Source organism: Macaca mulatta, chromosome 13 (assembly GCF_049350105.2).
Source record: "Macaca mulatta isolate MMU2019108-1 chromosome 13, T2T-MMU8v2.0, whole genome shotgun sequence".
NCBI lineage: Eukaryota > Metazoa > Chordata > Mammalia > Primates > Cercopithecidae > Macaca > Macaca mulatta.
In genome coordinates, this window is record NC_133418.1 from 77,298,463 (window position 1) to 77,323,693 (window position 25,231).

General features: G+C 50.8%; 1 protein-coding gene across 1 annotated transcript in view; it reads left to right on the forward strand.

The window, feature by feature from the left end:
- Positions 1–23,789, forward strand: part of KCNK12 (potassium two pore domain channel subfamily K member 12) — a 53,148-nt gene extending 29,359 nt beyond the window's left edge. Inside the window, exon 2 of the mRNA XM_001113593.5 lies at positions 20,617–23,789. Within this exon, the coding sequence (XP_001113593.1) occupies positions 20,617–21,518 (902 nt within the window). The 3' untranslated portion in view covers positions 21,519–23,789. The remainder of the gene's footprint in view (positions 1–20,616) is intronic.
- Positions 23,790–25,231: the final 1,442 nt, after the last annotated feature.

Below are 25,231 nucleotides of genomic sequence, written 5' to 3' on the forward strand. Positions count from 1 at the left end.
CCTGTGGACAGGAGGAGGACGAGGGAAAGAGGAGAGGGTTGAAGGAAGCTAAAAATCATTGGAAAAGGGTGAGGGATGTATCAGGTACTGAGGTGCAGCTCTGTAGCAATGAATGGTCACAGTGGCTCTGTACTTCCCATTGGAACACTCAAAATGGGCAATAGGGCACTCAGGGTTCAATAAAAGGCAGCAAGTCACAAGCGTCCTCAGGAAACGAGCACCTCAGATTCTGAATTCTAGAAGGAAGGAATCTCACAGATCGATCTTATTTATGTAGAGACAGGGTCTCACTCTGTTGCCCAGGCTGGAGCGCAGTGGTAGAATCACAGCTCGCTGCAACCTTGACCTCCTGGGCTCAAACAATCCTGCCTCAGCCTCCTGAGTAGCTGGAACTGCAGGTGTGACCCACCAAGCCCAGCTTTTTTTTTTTTTTTTTAATTGTTTGTAGAGATGGAGTCTCACCATGTTGCCCAGGCTGGTCCCAAACTCCTGGCCTCAAGCAATCCTCCTGCCTTGGCCTCCCAAAGTGCTGGGATGACAGGCATGAGCCACCATGCCTAGCCTAACAGATCTTTAAAGAGAGACATGGGCAGTGATGGTTTTTCTTTGGTTTTGCAGAAGACACAGGGAGAGTCTTCAAATGGATGCTTCCACTGTCCCTTCAGAAAGGCAGAAGACAGAGCACTAAATCTGAGTGAAGGCACTTCTGTGGGCAGTGAGGGCACTGTCGTTCACCTGCTATTTTCTGATCACCCATTTTAATGTAGAGATGGCATTTGAGGGGTCTTTACTGCTATGGTTACTGGGGTCTCATTCAAACCCTGAGGAGGTGAGCCCATGCCCTCTCACATCCCGGGCCGGACACTCAGCCCCCTGGCACAGTGACTACACCTCATGGCCGGCACAGAGTAGGGAAGTGAGTAGCTGTGAGTACACATGAGAGGGAGGGGGCTGACGCTGTTGTGAAACTTTAGCACCATTGCTTGTATCTTCTCCAAGGTAGGTCTGCCCGGCGAGGCCTTCTCCTCCCTGCTGCGCCCTATGCGGATGCCTAACCTTAAGAAGGCGCTGAAGAAGCGTATTTAGTGTTTCCTCTGTGCCAAGCACTCTGCTAAGTCCACCAACTGTCCCCTCCCCTCTGATCCTCACAACCACCTGTAAGGCAGTGCTGTCTACTTGATAGATGAGGAAACTGAGGCATAGTGCGTAGCTTGCTGATGGCCACCAGTGAGTAGCAGGGGCTGGATCAACCTAAACCCTTGACTCCAGGGCTTGTGATTTAGCCACTGTACTCACACATGGGCAAGACACACAGCCTCTCTGAGATAAAGAAAACACAGTGTCTGCCCTGCTCCTGAACACTTCAGCTGTGGATGTCCTTGGCCTTCCTGGGAAGAGCTTTAACCACAGCCTCCCCTACTTGCTTCCATTTCTTCCCCTTTCGGCTCCTTTTGCAGCCCTCCACAGTCTGGCATCCGCGCAGTGGTGTCCCCTTCTCTCCTGCACAGAGCCAGCTTCCTCCCAGTTGCCAAATCCCAGTAGAACTGTTAGGTTACCATCTTACTAGATTCTTCCAGAAATTTCTGACCCCTTGCCCCCTCATTCCTTCCTTCCTGAGTGGCCTCTAGCTTCAGCAACTTTATCCTCTCCTGTGCTTGTGGCCTCCCTTTGGCCTCCCTTCCTTAGTCCCCTTTTGGCTACTCCCCTAGTCTGGGCTACCCCACCTGTTTGACCCACAGCCTCTGAACTAGACTCGCTGATCTCACCCCTGCAGTCTGTCCCCAGTACTGCAGCCAGAGACACACTTTTTTTTTTTTTTTTTTTGAGATGGAGTCTCGCTCTGTCACCAGGCTGGAGTGCAGTGCTGCGATCTTGGCTTACTGCAACCTCTGTCTCCAGGGTTCAAGCGATTCTCCTGCCTCAGCCCCCCAAGTAGCTGGGATTACAGGCATGCACCAGCACGCCTGGCAAATTTTTCTATTTTTATTAGAAACCAGGGTTTCACCATATTGGTCAGGCTGGTCTTAAACTCCTGACCTCAGGTGATCCACCTGCCTCGGCCTCCCAAAGTACTGGGGTTACAGGCATGAGCCACCGCACCCGGCAACTTTTTTTTTTTTTTACTACCACCTCCTACAAATTTTTAATAAACAGTCATTGATTGAGAGCATATAAACACTATGAACAAAACACAAACTGATACACCCTCAAGTGTTTCCCTTGTTATAACTGAAAGATTATAGGCTTGAGAGATGAGGTTGAGAAATGGGAGATATAAATTCTCGCTCAGACTTGAGGAAGATTGACGTCATGCAAGCTACATTATTTATCCTGGATTCCATTTCCCTGTCTACAAAATGGGAGCAATGATGATGTTGTCTTTACTGGGTTATGGTGATGACCACGTTAAATAAGACAAAAAATTTGCTCCACATTGCTTGCAGCTATTAAAGATGTTGATGGGCGTTCCTTTCATCTAATTTCCTTTTAAAATTGCAAGAGATTCTGCTGACAGAGAAAGAGAAGACAGTTATCAAATATATTAAGCATATCTGCTGTCACTTGAAATCTACTTGAATATTATATTTATTTTTCTTTTTGTAAAATCACTAGTTTATCTGTTTCTCCCTCACATTAAAATCAAATGAAAGTCTTGGTTTTTCTCATTTCAGGGACATTTATTCACCTAATCTTTGCCCTGAAAGTGTGCAGGAGGGATTTGCTGGCTAATCTCTTTGTCCAGTGTTTTCTCTGTCACCCAGGCTAGGGTGCAGTGGTGCAGTCTAGGCTCACTGCAACCTCTGCCTCCTGGGTTCAAACGATTCTCCTGCCTCAGCCTTGCAAGTAATTGGGATTACAGGCGTGCACCACCATGCCCGGCTAATTTTTGTATTTTTAGTAGAGATGGAGTTTCACCATGTTGGCCAGGCTGGTCTCGAACTCCTGATCCACCTGCCTCGGCCTCCCGAAGTGCTGGTCTCAAGTGATCCACCTGCCTCGGCCTCCCAGAGTGCTGGGGTTACAGACATGAGCCACCATGCCCACTCCTTTTTCACTCTTTTCTTCTCTGCTTCCAGCCTCTCTGCCTCAGGGCCTTTGCTCGGGCTGTTGACTAGCCTGGAACACTCTTACCCTCATCCTTTATCAAACATCCATTCCTTAACGAGGCCTCCCTGGACACACGCCACTTAAAACCATGACCTGCCTCCTCCCCACCCGCACACTCCTCACCCTCTTAGCCTGCTCTATTTTTTATTTTTCTGTAGCACTTGCCACTTTCTCACAGGCCACATAATTGTTTGTGGTTTATTATTCTGTCTCCCATACTGAAATGTGAGCTTCTTGAGGGCAGGGGACTTGGTCTGTTTAGATTACTGTTGAATCCCAAGGCCCTAGCACAGTTCCCAGCACATAGTAGGCCCTCAATAAATGTTTGTTGAATGAATGCGGCCTCCTTCAGAGACTCCTCTTCTGCCGTTTAGATACTGGAGTTCCTCAGGGGCCTTAATTCTCATACCACACGTGCTCCCTGGAAAGTCATCCACACGACACCTGAACCCTTGAATGCCAACCTGGACCTTGCAGACCTTGTGCCCGACTGCCTCCATCGCCTGGCTAAGGCATCTTCACTACTCAGTTCCAATGGCACCTGCTCTGGGACACCCTCCCAAACCTCTTCTCTTACTTCCCGGAATCCCCTGATATCTCCCTTGCTGTCATTTTCATACGGCATTGTGGTCATTGTGTGTGAGGACAGGGATCATATCTTATTCATTTTTATTTATAAATTTAAATAACAATGTTGGGGGTGAACTTACGGTTTCAAAAGTAGCAGCTATCCCATTTGCACCACAGAAAATGTGAAATATTTATAAAAGCATATAGAATAAACTTAAAATCACAGCCAGGCACGGTGGCTCACACTTGTAATCCCAGCACTTTGGGAGGCCGAGGCGGGCGGATCATGAGGTCAAGAGATTGAGACCATCCTGGCCAACATGGTGAAACCCCATCTCTATTAAAAATATAAAAATTAGCTGGGTATGGTGGCAGGCGCCTGTAGTCCCAGCTACTCGGGAGGCTGAGACAGGAGAATCGCTTGAACCTGGGAGGCGGAGGTTGTGGTGAGCCAAGATCATGCCATTGCACTCCAGCCTGGGCGACAGAGCGAGATGCCATCTCAGAAAAAAAAAAAAAAAAAAAGGAAAATCACCCATATTTTCACAACTGAGCGGTGTGCTCCATGTATGGAATTAAGTACGCATGTGTGCACACATGCACATACATAGCCAAGTAAATTAGAACACTTGGAAAGGATTTCATTTACAAAAAATAATGAATGGCATCCAATAAAATGCTATTATGGGCTGCTGAGCACAGCAGCATTTTGAGAAAGATGAAGGCAGCCCCTGAGCGCCGAGAGCTGGCCTGGCACTCACCGCAGGGCTGGGAGGATCTTCCACGGAACATAAGCATTTCATAGAAGCCCTGATCAGGCAAGGACGCCTTATGTCCACGACGGAGTGAGAGAAAAACAAGACCATTCACCCCATAAGCATGTCCAAACACAAACCAAAACAGGAACATCGTCCAAACCACAAAAACACCCAACATCCCTCATCTGGTTAGTATGAGCAACTGCTGCTTCTTGGCCAGTCACAGCTTGGCCTCGCTATGTCGTTCTCATAGCTAAGAATTAAGATACCCAGTCATAGAAGTACTCCCGCTCTTTGGCAGTATCGCATCCAGAGTGAAACCTGCTTCCTTAAGCCCTCCCTAAATCACCTAACTCAAGAACTCAAGCCCAGCTCCAAAAATTAGCCCTCTTTGATACCCTCTGACTGAGATGCCCCAGAAGCCATGGTGGCCAGGATTCCTCATTGCAGTGAGCCAGTAAGCTCAATTGTGTTTGACTACCGGTGTGTTCCTGGAGGTCTGTGGGCAATCTTATTCATCATAGTCTTCCTTCCCCTGCCCTCATGCCTGGCACACAGCAGGTCTCAAAAACATGTTGAGTTAACTGAAACTAACATGGAGACCATGGTTTTGGTCGTGTCTGCTGGTGATCACTGGACAAACTGCCAGTCCTGTTGGGAATTTAGCAGCTGCTCCCTGAGGACCTGCATTCTGGAGGGTGGCAGGAAGTCCAAGACATGGGCCATGTCCTCATTGGCAAGCTACTGTAGAAAAACACAAAGGGTGAAATCTCTGGGACAATAGGACAGGGGCTGTCACAAGACAGCACACAGTTAAATGCCTGGTGAGCTGAAAGTGCTGCCAGATGATGGAAAGTATTCAGACAGGTGAAGAGAAAAGGAAATAAGTCATTCCTGAACTTGAAAGGTGGGTCTGGGGAGCTCAGGGCAGCTGAGCCGGAGAGTGATCTGGGCAGAGCTGTGCCTCAACACCACCAACTGGGACAGCGTGCAGAATGAGCCAAAAGGAGAATGTTTCCAGAAACCAGGGAGTCTGGGTCCCAGGTCACATGAAGGGAGGGGGACAATAGGCAAGGCAAGGAGGTGGCAGGAAGGTAGATTTGAAATTGGGCGGAACTGAGTTGCAATCCCGATTGTGCCATTTGCTGTGACCCTGACCTTCAAGGTCATTAACGTCTCTGAACCTCAGCCTCCATCTCCTTCTGTCGCACAGGGTCTGACACAGACTCATGCCACAGATCCAGGGCGGGCGTTTTGGCCACAGCAAGTACCCTGGCGCAGTATGATTGATGCTCATCTCGGAAAAATCACAGTCGCACTCTCTGAACCTAAGGCTGAGTCAGGCCTCAAGAGGTGGAGTGGAAAGAGCTGTGGGTGTGGGACTGGGACCTGTGCTGCCTTACTTCTCTGAGCCTTGGTTTCCTCACCGGCATAAAGACACCTCCCCCAGGAGTCGCTCTGGGGATTACACCTGTGAAAGCACCAGCAAAGTGCTTGGTCTGGGATAGGGGCCCCATAAATTCAGTCCCCACCATCCCTCACTTCCTGTGTGCCGGCCATCAACCTCTCCATCTGTCTGTGGCAGCTGAGAGTGGAATGTGCCTTTAGTTCCAGCCCCACCCCCATTAGAGGAGGGGTGTGCCCTACCCACCCCTGCAGTGTGCTGCAGTGTGACTGTGCTGCAGTCCAGTGGCCACAGCCAGGTCCTGACAGAGACCCTTGTGCTTTGACATTTTGGGCTGGATGAAAAGAGAGAGAGACCCTTGTGCTGAGGTGCTGTGGGCAGCCCCTTTACCAGCCCATAGGGCCGGCGCATGTCAGGGACTAGCAGAGCAGACACACAGCTCCCCATGGGCCTCTAGAGCACCTCCCTGGCTGCAGCTGAAAGGTGTGGGTTTGTTTTCATCATGGCTCCTCGTCTTTATTCCTCCTTTGAAGCAGCCAACCAGGCTGGCTTCTATGGGAAGGTCAAGCATGGGGACACCTCAGTTGGAGGGAGCCAGGCCCTTAAGGAGTGGCCTCGGTGCATGGAGTCGTCCCCGAGGGCTCTGAGTGCCCCCTCAGCCTGGGCACTGAGCATCCCCAGATGTGGCTTGTAGCTCCACGGAAAGGACGAGACTGCTTCTCCAGGTGTATAAAACCGAATTCATTGAGAGGGTTGGAACTATCCACTTGAGAACAGGATTCTTTGCTTTACAAACCACCAGAAACTTCCTTTGAAAATCTCCTGTGTGATAGAGGAATTGAGGTAAAGTGATTGAATTGACATTGTCTTGCTGCTCTGAGCAGCTTCTCCCCATGGCCGGCCAGTCAGTCTCCCTTCTGAGAGGTGGTGTGACCCCGGAGCTCTTCCCCACACAAGCCCCACGTGGGCGCCCCGAGGTGGGTGGGAGGAGTGAGGGATGGGGTAGGTGAGCAGAGCTTTCCTCATCTCATTGCTCCTCACGCCGGGGGCCGGGTTCATTGGTCACGTCTTTGTCCCATCAAAGGCCTCCCTTGGTGTTGGATTTAGTCTTCTCCCAAAATTCTGGGCTGAGATGAGGGCTCTGCTCTTTCTGTGGGGGGCAGAAGGGGCGGTGATCTCATCCCTGGAAAGGATTAGTCATCAGGGAGACAGGGACAGATCTTGGGGGGGGGGGGGCTGGAGACGGGCTGTATGTAAATGAGTCATCTTCCCGCCAGCCCGGGGCCGAGCTTGACAGCTGCTCCCCAGGAGAGGTTGTTAAACAGGAGCTACCCGGAGGCAGGAGTGGTTAACTGGCTTTTAATAACTCATTTTGCTGAATGATTTCTGGTGAGGAGAGAAAACCTTAATCCCAGAGATAAAGCACAGAGTGGTGGGGGGGGGGGGGGTTGAAGTCAGCCCCGCTCGCAAGGAAGGCTGCGCCGAGGTACAAAGCCGATTCAAGGAAGCCACTTGCATTTGCTCACAGTTAACCAAAACCTCTCTAATGTTAGAAATCACTGGCCTGAGCCTGTGGGGTTCATCCTCTGTCCCTAGCTCCCCTCCTCCTGCCACCTCAGCTGTCCCCACCTCCCATCTTGCTGTCATCAAATGAAGAAAGTCACCTCAAAGGTCCCCAGAGAACAAGACAAAAGCAAGCGGAACAGGGGCAGAGGGCCATTTTCTCTGTGCCTGGCTGACCGGAGCCTCTCTGTCCTGATAGCCGCGCACCCAGTGCGAGAGGGGTGCACTGCACGCTCCCACCCCACACCTGGCTTTGGAGGGAAGAAAACCAAGAGCTTCTGTCCTCAGGGAGCCGTCCATCCAGCTCTGCAAATCAGACAAACCAGCAAGTGCCAACAAATACAGCAGCCCACGGTCTCAGCTGTTTCACAACAGCCCCGTTTTAAAATTTCCCTCCCACACAAACACACTGTCACTTTGGGGACTGGAAAAGATGGTACCTAACCTCTAGCCGGGCCTCCTACCAGCGCAGGGGCCAGAGCTGGAAGTAAGCCCAGAGGTGAGGAGATGGGGGCCCAGCGAGGTAGGAGAACGGCGAGTCAATGGTAGAGCCAGGCTACGGGGGCATTTCCCTGCCATGGAAATCCGTATGTCATGTCGTGATTTGCCTATTCCTTGCCTGCTCCACCTGAGCAGCTTTGCTGTGAAATAAGGTCCATGCCTCACCCTTTGTGCTTCCCAGCTAAGCTTGGTGCTTTTGGGGAGCTCACTATGTCCCAGGCACTGTGGGATGCATGTCCTCATTTAATCCTCACAGTGACATTCAGAGGTAGGGCAGTGAGCCGGGCACAGTGGCTCATGCCTGTAATCCCAGCACTTTGGGAGGCCAAGGTAGGCAGATCACCTGAGGTCAGAAGTTGGAGACCAGCCTGGCCAACATGGTAAAACCCCATCTCTACTAAAAATGCAAAAATTAGCCGGGTGTGGTGGCGGGCACCTGTAGTCCCAGCTACTTAGGAGGCTGAGGCAGGAGAATGGCTTGAACCTGGGAGGTAGAGGTTGCAGTGAGCCGAGATCATGCCACTGCACTCCAGCCTGGGTGACAGAGTGAGACTGTCCCAAAAAAACAAAAATAAATAAATAAATAAATAAGGTAGGGCATTGGGCCATTTTTAGAGGGAGAAGCGAGGGTCAGAGAAAGTAAGGAATGTGTCCGTGTCACCCCCTCAGCAGGCGGAGGCGCCAGAGCCTGACACCACCACCCCTGTTCCTAGTTCTGCTCTCAGCTCTCCAAGAGAGCCCTTCCCAATCCTGCAGGAGTGAAGACTTGGTGAGTTTGTCTTCTGAGCATGAGGCTTGCCAGAGCCTAGAAGTTTCTACAGAGCAGGGCACAATGTCAGGTGCTAGGCTTGGATGCTGCCACCTAAAAGTGCCAGGCAATGCTCACTCCACAAAGCTCCTGTAGGGTCAGCTTGAGTCCAAGGTAGCTAGGAGGTGCTCCCAATGTTACCAGATGGAAGGCCTTGACTGTGAGTTGTCCGGGTTCTTGGCATATTAAACAAAGAATAGAAAAAACCTTACAAAGCAACGAAAGAATAAAGCAATGAAAAACAAAGCAACAAAAGAACGGTTGTCAGGTGTGGTGGTGGGTGCCTGTAGTCCCAGCTACTCTGGAGGCTGAGGCAGGAGGATCACTTGAGCCCAGGGGGCAGAGGTTGCAGTGAGCCAAGATCATGCCACTGCACTCCAGCCTGGGTGACAGCAAGATCCTGTCTCAAAGAATACACTTAAAAGAAAAAAAAAAAAAAAAAGCAGTAATGAAAGCACAGATTTATTGAGTACATTCCACAGAGTGGGAGCCGACTTAAGCAGGTGGCCCAAGAGCCTCTCTATTGCAGTGCTCCCCAGGGTTTTTGTTGGTTTTTCATGCTGTTTACAAATGTGTTTATTGTTACTAGAATGTATGCTCCAGAACTGTCAATGTTGTCTGCTTTGTTTAAAGCTGTATCCCTAATGCCTATGACAGCCTGCTACATCATGTGCAAATAAATGTTTGTTGAATGGATGAATATTGTTTTTTGTTTTTTGGGGTTTTTTTTTGAGACGGAGTGTCACTCTGTCACCCAGGCTGGAGTGCAGTGACGTGATCTCAGCTCACTGCAACCTCCGCCTCTCCCCAGGGTTTTTATAAAGCTAAAAGAATTTGCTGGCACCCCTAGGTGCCCTTTAGAGGCCTAGGGTTAGTTACACCCTATGAAGGACTGGCCCGTGACCAATCAGAGGCTGAAGTGACCGCTTGGCCCACAGTCAGTCAGAGGCTGAAGTGACCGCTTGGCCCACAGTCAGTCAGAGGCTGAAGTGACAGCTTGGCCCACAGTCAATCAGAGGCTGAAGTGGAAACTTCCGTCTTGTTATCACAGGAGTGAGGATGTGGCCTGCGTGCTGCCTAATCTTGCCTAGAACTGGCTGCACCCACTGTTCTTATGCCTTAACCTTTGGTTACCCCAATTCCCTGTTCTCCTGCCTCACCAGCATTGTCCCTTGCCTTCTTCCACAGATTCCCCTGCTCCGTCAGCCAGAGTCACTGGACGTTTCCTATGGGCCAGGCTTCACCAGCAGGCTGAACCCCCTCGCCCTGCCCAATGGCCCTGGGCACTACACTCTCCCAGCAGGGGACACCTTTCCCAAGCCTAGGCCTCTGCTCCCTGTCAATCTCTTGAAATCCCACCTAATTTTTTTTTTTTTTTTTTTTTTTTAAAGACAGGGTCTTGCTGTGTCACCCAGGCTGGAGTGCAATAGTGCAGTCATGGCTCACTGCAGCCTTGACCTCCAGAGCTCAAGCCATCCTCTCACTTCAGCCTCCTGAGTAGCTAGGACCACAGGCACACACCACCACGCCCAGCTGATTTTCACTTTTTTTTTGTAGAAATGGGGTCCCACTATGCTGCCCAGGCTGGTCTTGAACTCCTGGGTTCCAGTGATCCATCTGCCTCAGCCTCCTAAAGTGCTGGGATTACAGGTGTGAGCCACCGTGCCCGGCCCCACCCAATTGTTAAGACTAAACACAAGCATCTCTTCTTCCATATGTCCTTCGTAATCATTCCACCAGGAAGGCCTCAGCTCTGATGTTGACCTAAACTGGTCTGGATGCATCCGGGGATTGGGGATTGGGGATTGTTTTCAGTTCCCCAGGTGATTCTATTGTGCAGCCAGAATTGAGAATTTCTGCTCTTGCCAAAAGCAACCTACCTCTCCTTCTTCCAAACTCTTGTATATTTGCTGCTTTCCTTTACCACACTGCACGCTCCTTCCTCTAGTTTCAAATCTCTGCCATGTGCTTTGCTTTGTGACCTCGGGCAAGTTACTGAACTTCAACGTCTTTATCTGTTAAATGCAACTCAGTTTACTAATCTCACAACTGGGGACAATAATCATCCCCACTGTAGTTCATCAAATCTAAGACACTATTGGTTATAAACACACCATCATGGTATGTACCTTTAAGAATTTAAAATACTGCCAAATAAACAATCAGGCCATTGACTGTAAGATGCATGATTTCAGAGATATTAACATGAGATGAAAAAAGCTGTGGCTTGGAATCAATGAAAACACGGAGCCTCATGTAGTTGTTACGAGGATTAAATGAATCGATACGCTTGCAGCACTTGGCACGGTGCGTGGAAATAGTGAGGCTCGATACACAGCAGCGGTTATTATCCCCTCCACATTTTCAGTCCTCAGTAAGTGCTTTAATGACTTCTCCAGCCATTCTTTTAGCACCAGCTGTCCCAAAAGGTTCAGGGCTTGTCCAGGGTGGTCGGTTGTCCTCCCCAGGGGTGTGACATGGAGAAGGCTGACATGTGCAGCCCTGAGGTACCAGGGCTGGGGCACATGTCCCAGGGCAGTCTCTGGCCCAGTGCCCTCTCAAGTGTCCAGTCCTCCCCCACTGAGTCTGGCCAGAAGCCCCTCCTACTCCCGGAGAGGCGATGTCGCAGTTCCAGCCACAGAGCAGGCTGTTGGCAGCCCCGCCCTCCATCCCACAGCCCTCCCCACATCTCCCACTTCTCCCTGTTTGGAGAGAGAGGGACATGGGGAGGCCTGGCCGCTGGCCTGGCTGGGCAGGGCTCAGCCTTGTGTGAGCCTTGGGTCCTTGATTATTAAAGTGAGGCTCTTAATCCCAACACTGGCCAGTCAGGAAGGATCAAATGAGATGGGAATATTGGGAGAAGCTTCTCAGAGGAGTGTACCAAGCTGACAACTGGGGTCATGAGTAGGGTTGCCAGATTTAGGAAATAAAAAGACAGCATGCCCAGTGAAATTTGAATTTCAGATAATCAACTATATTTTAGCATAGGTATGTCCCATGCAATATTTGGGACTTACGCTTAAAAAATGGTTTCTTGTTTACCCAAAAGTCATATTTAACTGGGTGTTCTGTATTTTACCTGGCAACCCTAATGAGCCATGGGCCATGCCCAGTATTTCAGAGTCTTTTTCCATCCCTGCCCACTGAGTCCACGCCTCAGCCTTCCCATGGCTTCTCTGTAGCCATGAAAATGCTCTGCACTGATTGACTTAGGTCTACCCATCCTTGAGCCAATCATGGTAAGGAACTGGATTATCCTGATTGACCTAGACTAATAGAGCCCATTCCTGGAGTTGGGTCACTTCTTCAAGTAGCCTGGCTGCTGCTCAACATAGTGCAGGTTGGGAGAATGATTGGTAAGGAGAGAGCTGCAGTGCCCACCATAAAAATTTTAGGCCAATGGAAATTTAAATCAAAATATTTGTAGTTGGACAGATTCCAACCAATAGGGTCATCTGGAATACCTTATTAACATTATTTCTTAAAAAAATGGCATTCTTAAAGGAATATTCCACCTACATCAGATTTATCTGGGCACATTTGTTAAAATGAAATTCCTAGGCTTCTTTTCTGACCCACTAAATAAACCTCTGAGCGGGACCTGCCATGGAATCTGCATTTTTTTTTTTTTTTTTGAGATGGAGTCTCGCTCTGTCGCCCAGGCTGGAGTGCAGTGGCCAGATCTCAGCTCACTGTGCAAGTTCCGCCTCCCAGGTTCGCGCCATTCTCCTGCCTCAGCCTCCCGAGTAGCTGGGACTACAGGCGCCTGCCACCTCGCCCGGCTAGTTTTTTTGTATTTTTTAGTAGAGACGGGGTTTCACCGTGTTAACCAGGATGATCTCGATCTCCTGACCTCGTGATCCACCCATCTCGGCCTCCCAAAGTGCTGGGATTACAGGCTTGAGCCACCGCGCCCGGCCGGAATCTGCATTTTAATCATGCGTCCCAGTTGCTTGGAACAGCCCTGGTTTATACAGGCTGTCCTGGGGTAGTTACTAGTAGAGCCACTTTCACTCTCAGAAGTATCCCAGATTGGACTGTACAGTATGTTTTATTTCCCTCTCTCACAGTTGACAGTGCAGAGCCCAGCAGGAAAAGTTTCCAGTGGGTAATGAGTCAAGACTTCCCATCTGTCCAGCAAGTGGAAAGAGCATGCACTTCAGGGTCAGCTCAGCCACGTGCAAACTAACTTCAGTGAATGCGTCCCCTCCCTCAGCCCGTTTCCTTGCCTGCATTGTTGGGGGTAATAGTGCCTCCCTCACAGGGTGGCTGGGGGCCTGGATGGGAGGAGTGTGTCAAGGGCCCAACTGAGGCTGCCGCCCAGGGCTGCACGATACAGATCAGTGCTGGCCTTTCCATCTCACTTCCATGCTCTCTGAGCTGAACTCCGAAGGCCCCGTCACCAGGGCCCCATTTGTGAAGGCGGCACCAGACAGGCTGTGGGAACGAGCTTCACAGCTTTTGTCAAAGTGGCATAATAAAGCCCCCAAGTGTCTGCTCTTTGCAAACTGGGATGGCAGATCAATTGTGGCATAAACAAAATAGCAGGCTTGGTGCGAACCCAGGGACAGATTACGCCTCTGCAGGGTGTGATTGAGCGGGAGGAGGAGATTCTCAGGGTGGCTGGGTTTGCCTTTTCTCTGGCTGAAGCTTTGAAGCCCCCCTCCAGAGCAGCTTGGCTCCCCACAAATGGCAAGAGCTTGGGAGACTGCTCTTCTACCCTGGGAGGCAACTGGCTAGGCGGTAGCACAAGCATAGGCCCCAGTGCCCTCAGCAGGAAGCCTGTCCCAGCATCCCCCAGCGCTCTGAACCTACTGACCTTGATGTGGAAGAAGATGGACCGTCCTCCACCCCCACTTTGTCTCCTAGGCTGAACTGAGTGTGCTCTGTAGGAAAGCGAAGGGCAGTAAAGCAGGCACAGAGAGACCTCAGGAATAGGACAGTAAGGACGCTTTCACTGGCTGCCCTCTGCGCTGTCAGAGACCCTTCTGGCCCACCTGTCCCTTCATTCTGGGCAGATGGTGCTACACAGCCAGTCTAGTATTTAGCATCATTTGGGGCCTGCAGCACTCCCTGGCTAAGTTATGCTGAATGCAAGCTGAGTCAGGGCCGTAAGAGGACCCCAGGACAAGTTCTGGCCCAGAGTTTATGTGCCCTGTCCCAGGGGTGAGCCTGCTGGCAGCAAAGGGGACAAGATCTGTACAAAACTGCTAAGAAACCCAGTGAGGGGCCTCTAGGAAGGCAGCCCAGAGACTATGAGGACGGGAACTGCATCTGTCTGGTTTTCTACCATATTCCTGAGCCTAGCATGATGCTGCCAACCTGATGCTGGCCACAGTAAATGTTTGCTGAAGGAATGAATAGGTGGATGTTGGTCTTACCAGCTTCATGTCTGGTGTTGGTTGCCTTGCTGAGGCCCTCGGATAAAGCCACACCCCTGTGAGGACGGAGCATGAGGCCGGTCTCATTCTAGGTTTGGTCATCCAGGAAAAAGGCAGATCCTCAACTGGAAACCCAAACTCCAATAGATGGCCTTGGGCAGAAGCCAGGAGTCCAGACATGGAAGAGTTTAGAGGAGTCAGAAGAGGCCCCCAGAGAGTGCAGGAGATGGCCTCGGCCTCACGAAAGTAGGTCAGGCAGGGCAGGCCTGTGGGGGCCCCAAGAGGCCAATAAGCACCCCGGCTGCAGTCAACCAGGCAGACTGTCACCCAGAAGCAGGAGTCTCCTCTGCACCTCATTCCTCCTGCTGTCCCCAAGCCCTGGGTCAAGTCTTATGTAAATAGCCCAGCTTGTCTGAGCTGTGCCATGGGAAGGTCATGAGTCTACCTTGGCAGACTCTTTAGGGGACAGGCCATGGCCTCTCTCCCCTGTGAAGGGGGCAGCAATGATCAGTAGAAAGGGGGCCAGAGAGGACAGAGGACTCTTAAGGATGGGAGTCACAACTCTGAGCAGCAGCCGCTCTCCCACGAAGATGCTCCCGGGCTGTGGCCCTGGAGGACTGCAATTTGGTTTTTACAAAAAACGGAGCTTCCTTGGTGCCCTCAGAATACAGTCTAGTGTGGTGGAAAGAGCATGAACTTTAGATGCTAGCACACCTGGGTTTCAATCTCAGCTCCACCATTTGCAAGCTGTGGGGCCTTCGCAACTGCTTCACCCTTTGACCTGCAGTTTCCACATGTGTTGAATGGAGCTGGCCTCCCCCACAGGTTGTCATGATGACATGCGATGATGCACTGTTAGGTGGTGACTTTCACCACAGTGAAGAGAAAATCCAGGTGGAACCAGTTTATTAAATGGGCCAACACCGGAAATGGCTTTGTCTCATCTATTGTCCTCAAGAACTCCTTTTTAGATTCCTTAACATCTTGGGTAGACGCTAGAGTTTTCCAAATAGTTGGTTTTTATGTCTTTTTGTGTTTTGGGTTTTTTTGTTTGTTTTTTTTTTTGAGACAGAGTTTCGCTCTGTCGCCCAGGTTAGAGGGCAGTGGCGCAATCTTGGCTCATTGCAATTCAAGCGATTCTCATGCCTCAGCCTCCCAAGCAGCTGGGATTACAAGCACACATCACCATGCCCAGCTAATTTTTGTACTTTTAGGAGAGACGGGGTTTTGCCAAATTGCCCAGGCTGGTCTCGAACTCCTGGCCTCAAGTGATCCGCCTGGGATTACAGGTGTGAGCCACCACACTCAGCCAGTTTCTTTCTTTTCTTTTCTTTCTTTTTTTTTTTTGGAGATGTAGTTTCACTCTTGTTGCCCAGGTTGGAGGGTAGTGATGTGATCTCGGCTCACCACAACCTCTGCCTCCCAGATTCAAGCAATTCTCCTGCCTCAGCCTCCCGAGTAGCTGGGATTACAGGCGTGCACCACCATGCCCAGCTAATTTTTTGTATTTTTAGTAGAGACGGGGTTTTTCCATGTTGGTCAGGCTGGTCTCAAACTCCCGACTTCAGGTGACCTGCCCACCTTGGCCTCCCAAAGTGCTCGGATTATAGGCGTGAGCCACCACGCCCAGCCTCTTTTGTTGTTAAGTACCAGTTTTAAGATTGAGACATTCTCAGATGTTTAATCAAATCTTCAAATTCACTTCTAATCAGTTTAGCCTCCCCCTCTAGCTCCAGGCTGACACATGGCTCAGGGGACCTGCAGTGGATGGGGCATGGGGGTGATCTTGCATCACTGGAGCCACTATCATTCCTTCTTAACTTTTGCTGGTGGGGTTGCAAGGCTCCCTGTTAGAACAGGCATATGTGCTTTCATGGCGCCTATTTATGGGTCCTTGGGAGCCCTGCACAGGGACCACTCCCTGCCCCATTCCCTGAGCGGGCACTGCCCTCTCCATCCTTCCTCCTGTGACTCCTTCTCATGCCATCCCCAGCCCTCTGCCCCTCAGCCTCTTCTTGCTAGGGCCCCCTTGCTCCAGCAGGTGGTCCTCTTGAGCAGACTCTTCAGATCTCTTCCTCTCAGTATCCACTTGTCACCCTCACGCCTCCTGATGCAGCAAGCCCTTGAAGTGCAGATGGCTCCCGTGACTGCCCTCTTCCTCCCGTGCCTGTGGGGGCTACCCCAGTCAGCCTCCCAGCCAGAGAACTCTCGAGCACAGCTCTGGACTCCAGGGGACACTGCCGGGTTCTCCCAGGACTCTCACCATGCTCCATTCTAGGTGGGCCTGTAAGCGACTGTGCCCAGCCAGCTGGGAAGTGAGCTGCTGGGCTTTCTTCTTGCTGAAGCTCCATAAGTCCTCTTTTTTTCTGAGCCGGAGTCTCACGCTCTCGCCCACGCTGGAGTGTAGTGGCGTGATCTGGGCTCACTGCAAGCTCCGCCTCCCAGGTTCAGATCCCAGGTTCATGCCATTCTCCTGCCTCAGCCTGCCGAGTGGCTGGGACTACAGGCGCACGCCACCACGCCAGGCTAACTTTTTGTATTTTTTAGTAGAGACGGGGTTTCACTGTGTTAGCCAGGATGGTCTCGATCTCCTGACCTCATGATCCATCTGCCTCAGCCTCCCAAAGTGCTGGGATTACAGGCGTGAGCCACGGTGCCCGGCCCCATTAGTCCTTTTGACCTTCCCTGATCCAACCATCCCCTGGCCTGGGGGTGAGTGAAAGAATCCACAGCACTCCCCACTGTCACAACAACTCCCCACAATGACTTCCCAATTGATGGAAGATTCCATCAATCCCTAGCCTTTCCGTACAGCCTGGAGGTGGGGGTGTGGGGGGTTGCTAGCCCCAGACCTGTTTTGCTGTTTTAGTGAGTCCAGCATGGATGTGTCTGGAACTTCTCTTTAGAATGGGCAGAAATGTACACATACTGTTCTCAGCTTTGAGGCTTTAGCTGAAAAATCCAATTCAACATTTTCTTAGACAAAGTATTAGTTTTCCAGGCCCAGGATTTTCAATTACCTTAGGAATTTAACAGAGTTATCCTTCTATAAGAGATTTTGTTTTCCCTCAGTGAGTAGATGCAGTGTTCTGTATACTGGTCTATGTACCAGGCTTGAAGCCAGGACAAAGAGGTGGGAGTCTGTCCCCAAGATGCAGGTCACAGCCCCTCAGCCCCTACTCCCTCACCTATATAGTGAGGGGTACGTCAGAATTGGGTATCTGAGAGTTCTAACAGTCTAGAAATTTAAATTTTTTTTCTCATTATGAGTACAAAAAAACTCACAAAACATACAATTTGACAAATTATTATACAGCTAACACACATGTAACTACCACCCAGGTCAACAGAAACATTTCTAACACCCCAAAGTTCCCCTGTGTCCCCTCTCAGCTACTACCCCCTGCCATGCTCTAGAGGAAGTCCCAATTCTGACTTTTATCAAAATTACTTCCTTGCTTTCCCTTATAATTTTACCAACCATGCATGCCTCCCTAAAAAAGGCTGTACTTTGGCCTGATTTTGAATTTCATATTAATGGAACAATGCAGAATGTATTCTTTTGTGTCCAGCTTATTTTGTTCAACATTCTTTTTGTGAGATTTATCCGTGTTGTTGCAAGTAGCTATGGTTCATGCTTTTTTTTTTTTTTTTTTTTTTTTCTGAGATGGAGTCTCGCTCTGTCGCCCAGGCTGGAGTGCAGTGGCGCAATCTCAGCTCACTGCAAGCTCCGCCTCTCGGGTTCCCGCCATTCTCCTCCCTCAGCCTCCAGAGTAGCTGGGACTACAGGCACCCGCCACCTCGCCCGGCTAGTTTTTTGTATTTTTTAGTAGAGACGGGGTTTCATTGTGTTAGCCAGGATGGTCTCGATCTCCTGACCTCATGATCCGCCCATCCGGGCCTCCCAAAGTGCTGGGATCACAGGCTTGAGCCACCATGCCCGGCCGGTTCATGCTTTTTAATTGCTGTACAGTTTTCATGAATAGACAATCATTTAGTTGTGTTGTTAGACATTTAGGTTATTGGTCTAAAACGTTTTATAAATATACACATACACTCCCACTCCACTTATAGCCATGTAAATTCAGAGTTGATTTCTTTATAAACTCAAGAACTTGAGTGTGGCTTTAAAATATAGCAAAATCCCTCTATCAAGTTCTTGGTTACATAGCTACTTTGGTTTTTTTCACTTTCTGTGAATCTAGGGACATAATTCATCTTCCTCAACATGGGTAACATAAGATTTTTCCCTAACCTGAGTCATTAAGCATAAGATGAACACCACGCTCAGGCAACTGCGCATTTTCTTCAGATAGTCTAGAAAATGATTAAGCCTATATGCATAGGCTTAAGGAATGTACTCTGAAAGTATTACAAGAAATATTTTCTATAGTCTGTTTAGAGAACTAGAAAGCCACATAAGACAAACTCTTCTCCACTTTCCCAGGGCTGGCCCCACCCCACTGGCAGGGCACAGGTAGCCTTTTTGCCATAGGGCACAAATTAAACAGGGATGCCCCTGATCGCTGCCAGAGGTGTTGAACGGTACCATGGTGCTGCTCAGACAAACGATCCATTGTTTTCAGCTGACTCGAAGCAGTAAGTGAATCTTTCCACTAAGAGATGAAACCCCCTCCCATAGCCAGAGTCAGGCAACCATGGGTCCCACAGACCACAGTCAGCACTAGGCAGGGAGCTCAATCTGGAGAGGCAGAGCTGCCACTCTGCACTGCCCTGGATGGCATGGGTGAGCACACTGGCAGGCAGCCACACCTTCTGCAGAAATCAATTGATAAAGACACCCTTAAAGTCTGTGCTTTGAACAAGTGGTAAGTTAACAACGATAAGGGCCTGAAGCAATATGCAGTTGTGTAGACCTCCCAGAACAAAGCAATTTTAGACATACCAGCAGCACAGGACCCAGCTGGGCCAGAGCCTTTCTTTGGCCACAAGTGTGAGCAAGGATGATTGATGGTGACCCTTGGTTGAGAAGGGGCCGGCACCCAGTGGCAGAGCCATGCTCAGTCTCTGAAGGGTGTGGGTTGACTACTCTCAAACAATCCTTTTGTCAGCCTCACAAAGCTCTTTTCAGAGACCATTAACTCTAGCTACCTGGTTACACTCTACCTGGTCCCAGAGTAAGCAGTCCCAATTAAGGCAAAGCCCTATTAATGCTTCCCTAACAAGGCTGCCCGCCCAGGTGTGCTACAGGTTACATTTAAAAACCAGGCTTTTGGAGAAAGACTCATAGTCAACAGTTGTTCAGCTTGGATTCATTCCAATTCCAAATAACTTACTTGAGGAAAGAAGAGGAGCTGCAGTTGACTTTTGAGCATTGACACTTAATTTTGGGGTCCTTTCGTTAGTAGGCAGAGTTGGTAAACCGATTTTTTTTAATAACAGGGAGGGACTGAAAATCTATGGCACAGTTGAGAAAAAAATTGGGCACATATGACAACTCTTTAAAAACTGCCCTTTAAACAGAAAAGCCTGCTATTCTAGTGTGAAAGACTTTGGAGTCATCTGGGAATTGATTTGAAATGCACATTCTCTTGTCACCCCATATTCACATTGTAAGAACTAGGGAAGTGACGGACTACCCACTTGGCCTTATGCCCAATTCCAGAGGCATGAAATGTTGGCAGACTAAGAAAATATGGTCCTTTCTCCGCCGCTAGAAAAAATAACAAAGAATTTGCTGGACATAGTGGCATACACCTGCAGTCCTATCACTTGGGAGGCTGAGGCAGGAGGATCACCTGAGCCCAGGAGTTTAAGGCTGCAGTGAGCTATGACTGTATCACTGCATCCAGCCTGGGTGACAAAGAACCTGTCCCCCCCGCCCCCCGCCAAAAAGAAAATATGATCCTTTGAGCAAAGGCCTTTTCGAAGTGCCTGTGAAGTGAAAATTAGTCACAGCACTAAGATTACTCGGCTTTTTTCATCATTCTCAAGTAGGCAGTGGAGTTTCCAAGTAACAAGACTGGTATAAAAAGTGCACAAGCACATAAGCAGCTAGATATCTTTGAAGAGATCTATGTTGGTTTTGATTTCTAATGTAAATATTTGTAATTCACCCAACAAAACTCACCTACTCTAGTATATTAATGTATTTATGAACTAAATGACAGTTTTTAAACAATTTGGAGGAGTGGGAGAGCAGGTGTCCCTGGTTGGCTTTGTGGGTATCTCAGTGGTTTGCACCTGTGCAGCAGTGGTTTCTATTTTTTGTCACGATGGATCCTTCCTAGTGACTACCTGCCCCACCCACTTGGGTTTACAGGTCCCCAAGATGAAGGGCCATGTCTCCTCCATCAGTTTAGGGGCTGCCAAGATCAAGAACCCTATCAGGTGCCACCAAGGGAGAGAAATGACTAAGTGCTGTTTTTCCTCTACCTGAGTGGTGCCACTGGAGATAGGAGCCATGCAAGCACCTGCATGCCCCCGCCCCCGTCCCCCCTGACGCCCAGTGAGGACCACCTGCGCGGCCAGGACCGCGCTGACCTTGCCCTGTCTCCACAGGTTTCGGCATGACCACCCCCGCGACGGTGGGCGGGAAGGCCTTCCTCATCGCCTATGGGCTGTTCGGCTGCGCCGGGACCATCCTGTTCTTCAACCTCTTCCTGGAGCGCATCATCTCGCTGCTGGCCTTCATCATGCGCGCCTGCCGGGAGCGTCAGCTGCGCCGCAGCGGCCTGCTGCCCGCCACCTTCCGCCGTGGCTCCGCGCTCTCGGAGGCCGACAGCCTGGCGGGCTGGAAGCCCTCGGTGTATCACGTGCTGCTCATCCTGGGCCTGTTCGCCGTGCTGCTGTCGTGCTGCGCCTCGGCCATGTACACCAGCGTGGAGGGTTGGGACTACGTGGACTCGCTCTACTTCTGCTTCGTCACCTTCAGCACCATCGGCTTCGGGGATCTGGTGAGCAGCCAGCACGCCGCCTACCGGAACCAGGGGCTCTACCGCCTGGGCAACTTCCTCTTCATCCTGCTCGGCGTGTGCTGCATTTACTCGCTCTTCAACGTCATCTCCATCCTCATCAAGCAGGTGCTCAACTGGATGCTGCGCAAGCTGAGCTGCCGCTGCTGCGCGCGCTGCTGCCCGGCGCCCGGCGCGCCCCTGTCCCGGCGCAATGCCATCACCCCGGGCTCCCGGCTGCGCCGCCGCTTGGCCGCGCTCGGCGCCGACCCCGCGGCCCGCGACAGCGACGCCGAGGGCCGCCGCCTCTCGGGCGAGCTCATCTCCATGCGCGACCTCACGGCCTCTAACAAGGTGTCGCTGGCGCTGCTGCAGAAGCAGCTGTCGGAGACGGCCAACGGCTACCCGCGCAGCGTGTGCGTCAACACGCGCCAGAACGGCTTCTCGGGCGGCGTGGGCGCCCTGGGCATCATGAACAACCGGCTGGCCGAGACCAGCGCCTCCAGGTAGACCGCCCGTACGCCCGCGCCAGGGACCCTCTCCAGGCCGCGGGGCCGCCGGGCGTGGTTTGCTTCCCTTCTCTCAGTCACTGCTGGCGCTTTCTTAATCTTTATCCAATAAAATGAAACAAAAAAAAATTTTTTTAAAGAAATACTATTTGGCCAGGCCTGATGTTATCAAGGGCAGGTTTTGGGGACGCCTGTGTTCCTTGTGAGTTCCCTTTTCGAGAACCGTGGCCCCCAGCAGATTCTCCTTCAGGGAGAGAAAACGTGGCCCCCCTAGGTCCCCACCCAGGGCATACCGCAGCGAGGAGGGTTTTGCAGACTGGCACTAAACCCCGTCCCCATGCACAGAAGCAGCCGGCAACCCCAAAGCATATGGTGCAACTTTTCGTGGCTCTGAATTACCTCCTCAGCATTTAGAATCCTGGCCCAGCCTAGCAGCTTCCTTCTGGTCGTCAGAAGTGATATAGTCACAGTTTTGACAGGTGGGGGTAGGGACAGCCATATGTTGCCTCCCGATGTATATATATAGAACAGCCACTACACACAGAGAATGGTGTAGTATTATGCAATGAGATGAAACATAGCACCAACTTGCGGACTGTGGCATTTCCCCCAGATTTGGAAATTGCAGTGGTGAGGGGCTTAGCTGGCCTTTCTCAGCCCAAAGTTAGTCCATTTAGCACAGAGCACAGGGCAGCTACTTCTAATGGCGGGCAGTCCAGGGCACCTGTGAGGAGGGGAGCGCTGAGGCTGCAGGAGCCCTGCTGGGCTTTAGCTGGCTAATCTCCAGGCTTGGATCGGCAGATCTTGAATCCCCCAACCGTCCTTTCTTTCACAAGCTTATCCACAACAGGCCTTTTCAATATTAACCAGGAATATCTGAGTCTCCTCAGACAAGATATTTCTTTGTTGGTGTGGATTTTTTTTTTTTCTTAACTACTGTTGATGAGTTCAACTTTTCCCCCTTTGAGAGATCATGGGGTTGCTGGGCGCAGCCCTCCAGCTTCTCCTCCTCCTCTGAAAGAGGCAGCTCTGCCAGCTGCGTTCTTGGGAACCAGGGCCTGCAGCACCAGGAACCCAAAAGAAGCCATCTTGCAAATGTCAGGGTGTTTGGTTCCAGAGGCCATGATGTGTTTGGGGTCAGGAAAGACAGAATCCCTTTCTAAATATTGTTTATCAAGAGGATTTGTCTTCTCCATGCACAGCCTGTTGGAGGTAGAGGAAGGCAGGAGGGAGGGAGCTGGTGAAACTTGTGGATGGAAGTAATGTTAGGATTAAAGTTTTGCTCTCAGGCGAGGGACAGATTCTCCCAGACTTGCCTTCTGCAGCACGGGGGCCCCTGACCTGGAGGAAGGCCAGATACCCAGGCTTCGTTGAAAGGATGGTGGTCTGGGGCTGTAAACAAACACTCTCTCTGGCCATTTTTCTCATCTATGATGAGGGCAAGGACAGGTGCCAGAGTTTATACAGGCACGGCGTGACCCACCAGTAGGCAGAGCTTCTGATAGGAAGTCTTAGAAAAGCACCGCCTCACCGCCTCCAGCTCGAGCCATGCTGTGAAATCTCTCTCCCTGGCAAATGTGCCTGGAACACACACATACACAAACATGCACGCATGCGCTCACGCATACAGCATTTGAGTCAAACTTGAATGTCAAACTCTTCTTTCCCCTTCTAGTTCATGGCAGGAAGGGAAAGCTTACCTGAGATCTCAGTGACTCTCCAGCTATTTTGGGTAATTTCTGGTTTGAGTTGGGATTAGTTTTTAAATATGGACCCTAATCTGGGGTGAAGCCAGTGAAGCAGCGCTGGCCAGGAGAGAGGTCAGTCTTGCTAAATACTGAATGGTGGGCTCCTGTGAAAACCATGCTTTCAGGATTCACTGTGACTGTCAGGCCAGCCCAGCGAGTGCCCCCACATCCAAGCCATGGTTGCGGTCACAGTGAAGGGATTGCCCACTCAGAGGGACACATGTTCTCTAGGGCAGGGCCCTCTGACAGGACCTGGAAATAAAATCCACGTTTATCCCTTTAAAAAAGGGAACGATTAAAAGGCATTCAATTAGAGGTGTTACCTAGGCAACAGGAAATAACTTGGGGATCAGAGCTGTCCAGAAAGGGAAGAAGAGATCCCCATGATAGAGGCATGTAGATAGTGAGGACTTGATCTGGGGGCAAAATAACAGCCTACGCACAGTAAGTGAGCCCCAGCAACAGTCCAGCAACCTAAAACCCAGGCATCAAGACTGTGTGAGCTAGACAGGCCTAAAGAGACCTCCAGGCAATCCCCCGCCCAGCGTGCAGCACTACACAGAATCCTGGTCTCCATGGGAGGAACCAGGACCCACCTCCAGAGAAGAAAAACTCGAAACATTTCTTGGCAGTCTTCTCTGTTGGCGGTGCTTCCTAGACTCTATCCCAAGTTGCTTATGCTGCAGCCTCAGCTGTTTTTACTTCTTTTCTTATGCTTTGGTTTTGGAAAGAGGCAATTGAAGGCAGCTTGAGCAATCTTCTAAAGGAATCGTAAGCGTGGTTTCAAGGGGCAGGAAAATGAGACCCTTCCCCTTCCCACCCCCCAACTTCCCAGAGAAACGCCAGTCCTCCAAGGTACAGTGGCAGCTCAGGATCCAGTGACACATGTTCCAGTGGCCTATGTTCCCCTGTCCCCATCCCCCAACCCAGTCTCAGTCACATGATGCCATGATACGTCACGCCATCGTCCCTCATGTCAGGCCAAAGGGCTCAGTGCCCCAGACGCCAGGGGCTGCTTCACTGAACCAGGCATGTGGTTCTCCCATCATTTCAGGAACAGGGGGATGCCTTTCTTTGGTGCAGGTTCTTCTAGACCTCAGACCAAAAAAGAGCTCCATTCCCTCAGATGCTGTGGCCTCTCTCACTATCCTGGGGGTCTCATTTTTCCCACCACTGGTAGCTCACTGTAGCCTACAATTTCCTCACGCTCCCGGAGTTGCTTCCTAACCTTAGGCCTGAACTTACCCATCATGCCGGCGCTGTGGGGCTCCCTTAAAGGTGGAATGAGCTCCAAGAAGCCCTCGCCATATGGCTGTGGCCACATAGAAGCCAGAGTCTTGGCGAGCAGCCTTCTCAGAGCTGAGCAGAAAGGTAAAGAAGCCACCCTGGGTGTCCTAGCTTGCTAAAGCGAGGTGGCCAGGCCTTTGTGTCCTCTGAATGAAGCAATGCCTCCAGGCCTGGAGAAGGCATCAGAAGGCTTAGGCAATCTCAGGCTCTCATATTGTGGAAAATGCCAGGCAGCCCTGGGCATTTGCACAGTATCATGCATATATATATACACACACACACACATACACACCAGCCTTACAAAGAGCTACTATCCCTTTTCCCCAAGGAAAAGTCTCAGTCTGGGCCACTTTAAGAAGAAAGATTTCCCATTTTAACTCCCTAGAGATGTACCAGGGCCTGGAAAATCCCTCTCTGCCTTGGGGGAGTTTTATGTACAATTTGCATGTATTCAGGTTTCACACAGAAGCCAGCATCCAAACCCAAGCCAAACCCTGGAAAATAGCTGCTGAATTGACCCAGGATCCTCCGTCCTTCAGACAGGCCTCCCAGCAGACCCCCTCTTCCTGTGGGCTCTGGGGTGAGGGGTGACTGAGCCCTCATGGCCAAAAGAGAAGCTTCTGGGGAACTGAGGCAGACGGCAGCCCAGCCAGGCAGAGACCATAGGAGCGACGGGCCC